The 7,255-nt window shown below is 41.5% G+C and overlaps 1 protein-coding gene across 2 annotated transcripts in view; it reads right to left on the bottom strand.

The window, feature by feature from the left end:
• Positions 1 to 7,255, bottom strand: part of arid2 (AT-rich interactive domain 2) — a 30,823-nt gene that overhangs the window by 12,719 nt on the left and 10,849 nt on the right. For both annotated transcript variants that reach the window (XM_028400614.1, XM_028400615.1), the window contains 4 exons: positions 3,644 to 3,862; positions 2,186 to 2,253; positions 1,541 to 1,610; positions 536 to 786 (listed from right to left, as the gene is read on the bottom strand). In XM_028400614.1, the coding sequence (XP_028256415.1) occupies positions 536 to 786; positions 1,541 to 1,610; positions 2,186 to 2,253; positions 3,644 to 3,862 (608 nt within the window). The remainder of the gene's footprint in view (positions 1 to 535; positions 787 to 1,540; positions 1,611 to 2,185; positions 2,254 to 3,643; positions 3,863 to 7,255) is intronic.

Genomic DNA, 7,255 nt, shown 5'->3' with positions numbered 1-7,255 from the left:
ATCTGTCCTCGTTTCTGAGGACACCAAACCTACAGATACAGCTGATTGCATTTCTACACATATCACTGATCTGTCCCAGAAAGACCTATGAGAAAAATAACATGGTTTTGACCAGAAACCTTTGATTTAGTGATACCGATTTTATACAAACATTCTAAGAGGCATCCTCACTAGAACCTAATGTACATCACTCCAATGTGAGAAAACACTATGCAGACCTGTTGTGCACAAATGCTCTTGCTATGATTGGACAATAACTGCAGAGGGGAGGTGTTTGACTCACAGCCAAACTACAATGAATGATGTATATTTTTTAAAATGGTTTCACATTAATATCAACTGAACTCTGCCCAGGCCATTTGGTGGTATAAATAAATTTATTGTGTTTCTGTAACACAATGTGGTTATTTATTTTAGCTACTTTACTAGACTGACCCAAATCCTTATCATTAGGCTCTTTCTTTTTGCTATATTTAGCAAACATTTTTGGTGCAAACCCAAAACAAATCTGGAGAAATGGCAAAACTAGACTTACCTCGGCAGCCACGTTGCCCAACGTGTCAAGTCCAAGCTGTCGGAGTGAGATGAGGTTACAGTGGGCACAGAGCAATAGGAAGCGCAGGCACGTTCGGTTGGCCGCCAGCAGCTTGACGTTGGTCTCCTCGAAGGAGAGGTTTCGCAGGATAACGGCAATCTGCAGCACCCGCTGGGCCTCCATATCACTGATACCCGGGGTCCGCGGTGGGTGGAAGAGGCTCTGCCAGCGCTCCTCACATGACGTACCATCTGCAGAGAGGACGGAGGAACGATTTAGATGAAAGGATCACGTGCTATAGATGCAGTGTCGACATGCTGTCATGTTTCTTACAAAAAAAGTGGCTCTGTCTTATGTGCAGTGTATAGTGTAACATTGCTTCATTGGAAACGTGAATGTGAAAATATATATAAGGTAGAATTGGTATTTTTTCATATATATATGAAAAAAAATTTTAGTGGGTGGGATGATACAGGTAACTCACGAATCAATTTTGACATGACATTGACGATTATCGATATCTAACATAAGCGAAACAGCGAATGTGCAGATATCCAGCAATCTCAACAGCTACGGACATATTCGCTGTATTGTCAGTCACCACTGCTGGCTCTGTCTCGGTGAGTTTCCACTCGTCTGCAGCCTTCTTAAGCACCTCTGCCTTGTGAGAGCCAGTATGACTGTCTCGTTAAACCCGAAAGTGTCTCCACACTTTAGAGTGAAAACTAGCGAGTAGGTCTTTCATTATTTTCCGCCATTCTTCTCGCTTCTCTTTTTTTCCCTCGCTTCTTCTCTGTTGTTGTTAGTTAGCTTGTGCTCTTCTTCACTGGCCGCTGCTTTCCCACACTTACCACACATGAATACCTGAGAAGGAAGTAACTGTAAACACAGCCTGCACCTTTGTGCATATCACAGCATTTCAGGTGTCAATAAATGCACTTTGGGAGCACACAGGTGTGTACATTTTTATTGCATGCTGTGGCTTTTAGCACTGAATGTGTTTACCTTGTGCTGGGCTACTCTTGTCCCAGATCAGCTCCCTGACTTCAGTGTCCTCCACTACCTCTTTCCAGAACTGTGGAACAACAGAGGATGTTAGCCTGCAGTTGAATGGTCACTAATAACAGTAGTAAGTTTATTGCAACAGTCATGTCAACACTATCAAGACAGCCTATAGAGACCCTGCTTAACCTCCAGCCACCACAATGAACAAGAGCAATAAACTTAAGTTTCACTGAGGTACGATTTGGAATAAAGCAAACTTACTTCCACATTACAAACAAGTATGAAATGATATGTCCTTTAAAATCATGTAAAAAAGTAATTCTTTAGGAGACAGTCTTCCCCTGTATAACTCTCAATTAAAGCCTATTGACTGTCTACACAGTTACTGTTTTTACTGGCTGTGACCTGTAATAGACAATTTAATACTACAGTAAATGAAGACATCTAAATACTACATTGTGCAGTTAGTTTGTGTTGTTCGCTTGATCGTACAAATTTCCGTAAGATTTCCTCCCCATCCCCAATTAAAAATGCCATAGAGGAAATATAAAGCAATATTTCTTATCTATTGCATATTGCATGTATTGCCAAATTAGGTAAAGAAGGCACAAGTCACACAAACAGAAGTCTTAAAATATACTTTACCCTGACAAAGTCCCGGGAGGTTTTCTCCTTCCAGTCCGTCCCAAATACCCCAGAGAAGCTGCCTAACGCTACAAAGACACAGAAGCAGAATTAGAGTTTGTACTATTCTTTTCCCTTTGTCATCCATTCTCCTATGATAAAATATATTTAGGAGGTGCTAAGGGGGGAGAACATTTGATCCTAGAACAAAGAGGTGAGAGAGGGAGGCAGCAAATTTGGAAAACATTTAAAGAGTCATGCCCCCATAAATCATTCAGAAATCACAAACAGGGGTGGGGCGGTTCAGGAAAAAAAAAATCCAAACTTGTACACATGTTTCGGTTTGGGACGCGTGTTCTGTTCTGGACATGCGCATTAAGTAATACAGGGAGGCATTTTTACCACAGCATAGAGATGAATGTCTCTCTCGCTACATTTAGCAGCTTTCCGAACTTTTTTTTTTTTTTTAAATCAAAAGCAACTACTGACTCTCTCTGGTGACTTTTTTTTTCAAAAATAATTCTGCAGTCAGGCTACTGTCCTTGACAAGCAGCGGCCGTGAGCTCCTCCCCCGCATAAACGCACTCACAGCCGGTCACTCTCACTGTAGCTTCACGCAGCAGTTTTAGCTGCAGGCAGAGCAGAGAGACCCACACCACTTTGCGTCCAATCGTGTGCAACCCTGCCACTGGTCCCGTCAGTGCTTACAGAGCGGTATGTAAACAGCATATTTCATGTGCAAAAATAAAAACACGGACATCAGTACCGTTAGCTTAGTCTAGCGTAGTCATAGAGTTCAGGCTATCCAACTAGCATGTCATGAGCAACGGTGGACAAAACCACACACATTCTCTGTCCGACGGTGGGAGTATGTGCGCACACTTGTCTGTGTGTGTTTGTTTGTGCATGTGTCCATGTGTGTACACGCACCGGGCCTCTGTGCGCAGACAGCAGCTGTGAATTGTAAACACACAACCACGCAGACAGAAATGACTGCTGCCGTGCAAATAGGATAAATAACATGAGCTGTTTAGTTTGTTTAATAAAAGAACAAGGAAATCTATAGGATTATAGGATATATAATTCTATAGGAAATGTTGTCCTAAATGGCTTCTGTTGAGATCTGGTGCTATATAGAAATTAAAAAGAAAATGAAATAGGCTTGACCTGATATAATGATAGGGGAAACACTGAACTGATTCTTAAATATGTTGAATGTTGGACAATTAGGATATGTATTTTATGCTCATCTATGGTATTTTCAGAGTGTTAAAAGTAGAAAAAACCTCAACAACGTTAACCGAACTGAACACCACGACCACAGAACCGTGATACGAACCGAACCATGGAATTAATTACTGTTCCACCCCTAGTCAGTACTGTATTAAAATGCAGCAGAAATTCAAATGTTCCCATATGGAACTCAAGAGATATCATGCTGAACTGAAAAGCCCCATCTGAGTGAGACTGAGGACTTACAATCATCGAAGACGCCGGCGTGGGCCAGCAGCAACGTGACCAGTTTGGGGTCCTTGTCCAGCTGCATGGAGTGCTTGCTCTCGTTGGAAAGCAGAGTGCAAACATTAACAGCGAAGTCCACTTCATTGGGTAGGCCAGAAAGGAGAGACAGCACCAGTTTGTTGTAGTCACACGGTGGAACAAAATCCGTAGACAGTCCATAGCTTTGGCGGAGATAGTCTGAGGGGGAAACAAAAAGTAGTTAATATGCAGATTATTTAAAAAAAAGCTTTTCTTCATGTTATAACTGAACGCAAGCAACTCAAGTCTTTGATTTACATTATGCTGGTGTAAAAGATAAAAATTCTGAATATAATGTCTGTGGAGGATATATAGAAAAGTGAGGCAGGACAGACAGACACTATACAGGATGTTTCTATATAACACATGTTAACATTGGCTGAGAAAAGAGTAAAGCCCTCAAATGCCTCTGCACACCTTCGGCCAGTTTAGCTCAGATTTACTTTAACTGAGTTTTAAGCAAACCAAATGGGGCATTAAGCTTTTCGGTGAAAGTTGTCTTTAGTTCACATTAGTTTGATGAGCCGTGTCTTGTCTAACCGAGAACATGAACGTTCCCAAACTTTTAATTGTGTTAGGGTGTGACTGAAGTCAATCTCCACAAAGGGCTTTTTTTCTAATTAAAAGACTTCTAATTCGAAAGCCAAGCCGTGTGGGAAACGGGCATGTCTTGAATGTTATTAGTGAGAGGTCCTTAAAGGAAGATGATTCAGGAGGTCACCAGTGAATCCTCCCTGTACTGATGCTTGATTTTCTGCCATCAATCACTTTGTGCGCATAGGTGTCATTTTCCCATAAAGCAGGCATTTCAATTTGTTGGAGGATCTTTGTAGACCACTACCTCTGGAAACCAATCATAAGAGAGAGGAGTCCTGCTGAGTGAATTTGAGTTCCATCCTGAAAAGGTTTGTGCAGGCAAATGTAATTCAGCTGAGGTGGTGTAATAGCAGCCAAAGCCCCATTCAAAAGCTGCCTGCCTGCACTCGTCCTCCAGCACCTGCAGCGAGCCGGCACTGTACAGAGGTGCAGATGACTGATGTACAGCATCCTGCTCGACAGACGAGCAGAATAAATTAACAGTTGTCACAAGCCATGGAGACAACAGGCCAGACCAAAGCTCAGTGAGAGATTTTCACAACAACTATGGAATAATTAACCATGACTGAGCCTGCCAGGCAACTGAGCTCAATTTAAACCTAACTGCCCCACCATATTACAGTTACACAGCCTCAAGTAAAGATGGTTCATTTCTAAGAGGACTGTAATCAGAAATATTAATAGATCCAAACTAGGGATGCACCAAATTTTCGGCCACCGAATATTTTCAGCCGAAACACTTTTTTCCACCGAAACAACTCGGCTGAAACAGGATGTTGTTGTGATGACACTCCACCATGTCTGCGGTAGCTCTTCTTGCTCCATTTGAGCAGCTAACTAAAGAGATTCACTCCTCTGATGCACCTGCAGCTGATGTAATTCTTTTAAATGCAGCACTAAAGAGTCTTCTAAGTAAAGAGATTGGCCGCGGAGCGACAACATTGAAAAGTACACTCGTAGTCCGTCAGCACGTGTTTCACTACTCGGACCCTCTGCACTTCATCACGGTATTCATCCGCGTTAAAGATCATACTTGGAGCGCACGCGAAATGATCCGGGCTGCGTGGATGTGTAGAACCTGCTTGGAGACAGGGAAGCGCACAGCGCGCCCTTGCTGTCTGACGTGTTCAGTCAAATCCTGCAGTAGAGCACCTCAAAAAATCAGAGACAGGCTATTCTGTTCTGATTTACTATATGTGACTGTCAGATTTATTTTTCTGCTGGACTTTTTTTTTTTAATTTGACAAAATGTTTATTTATGCACTGGCCCTATTTAAATAAGATGTACACATAATGTACACATGAGTGGGGTCAAGCTAAGTTATTTCATTTTATATTGTGCATTGTTTGAATGTGCTAAATAAATATTTTCAATTGCTTTATTCTTTGAAACATTAATATTAAGTTGTGCATTTGCAATGCCTTGATTTAGTGTAGTACACAGTCATAGCCATAAATGCAACGGTACTAATAATTGGCATAATACGTTTTGTTTCGGTGTTTCGGTTTTCGGCCTTGGATTCCTCATTTTCGGTTTCGGCCAAGAATTTTCAGTTCGGTGCATCCCTAATCCAAACCTGTAAAAATGAGGTAATACTAGCCTAATCTAGATACAAATTCATAACAAAACATTGCCGTATAAATGCCAAATTAAGCTTAAGGTCATACACAAAATGTGCAATGTGTCTGAATGTATGGGATCTGCAATCACAAGTTCATTTCACAGATGCATGATGATATGGGCCAGTGTCATTATGTCTTTAATATGAAACACTGGTATAAGTCCAAAATTGACAATGACACAGAGTTCAGCTCACATTACAGCAAACCATGTCCCAGGCACAAGAGTGCACATGCATCCAAGGTGTTCTGTGTCAGAAACTAAAAACAGAGCTGGTATTTACATTGACAGCTCAGCGTCATGTGAGGAGGAGCCAAATCAGTCTTCCAACACTACAAATTATCACATATCTTATCACACAACAGGAGATACAAGATGCTTTCTATGATTGGGTAGCATCACCAATTAGCCACAATGAGTCAGAATGTAATACTCTAGCTTGCATTTTAGCTTATAACTGTTAAGTGTGATCAGGCTACAATTGATTGAGCCGCTATAAAACTCATTACTACAACTCTTACATCACCACGCCACCACATGCAACCCCTTTCACAAAGGAAGTCATGTGATCAACTGTGGATTAAAAAAAAAAATTGATTATAGCTGTTTTCAAAAGAATAGTTTCAGCCCCAGGCATGTGCATCTAGGCACTTTAAGCAACACAAGCTTTGAGAACAAGCAGTGTAACAACTACTGTACAATAAGTGATGGGAGTTAAGCGTTCAAGTCACACTTTTTTGGCAAGTGAATGGTTTTACACTCTGCAGATAAAGTTTTCTGTCGCATGTCTTTCCCTGTAAGGTCATGTTTTGGAGTCAATTAGCTCAGCAGGCAGTGGGCTGATTGTTAGAGAAAGAGCCTGCCACTAAAAAGCTTGAGACTCTAATCTAAACTGAGGTGGAGGGAAAACCAACAAGTGCTTCCTTTTTCCCCCCTTCATCAATAACTGCTGTCAGGACAGTCAATTACCTCTGAGAGCAGCCCAGCGGTCAACACAGCAACACTGTGAGGCTAATGGACAGCTCGCATCACTGTGTGAGAGCCTGCTCTGACAATACAGACAACAGGGTGGCCTTGGCCAGTCACACAAAAAGACATTTAGTTTGAAATATGATGTGGTTACTCAAAGGCTGCTTTTTCATCATGAAAGCAGCTGCATGCTTGGTTTTACAAAATTATTCATCAAATTTAAAAAGGTGTGTGTAGGCAACTTCCAAGAAAAAAAAGCACAGACAATTACTGCATGCTTCATAGCCTTGGTTCAAACAGCAGTGCTAAGCAAGTTGTAAATGGAATTAAATGAGTCACTGTGCAATAAAAGTGAAGTACATTGT

Source organism: Parambassis ranga, chromosome 2 (genome assembly GCF_900634625.1).
Source record: "Parambassis ranga chromosome 2, fParRan2.1, whole genome shotgun sequence".
NCBI lineage: Eukaryota > Metazoa > Chordata > Actinopteri > Ambassidae > Parambassis > Parambassis ranga.
Note: the sequence above shows the minus strand (reverse complement) of the source record. Positions and strands in the feature narration are given on the sequence as shown.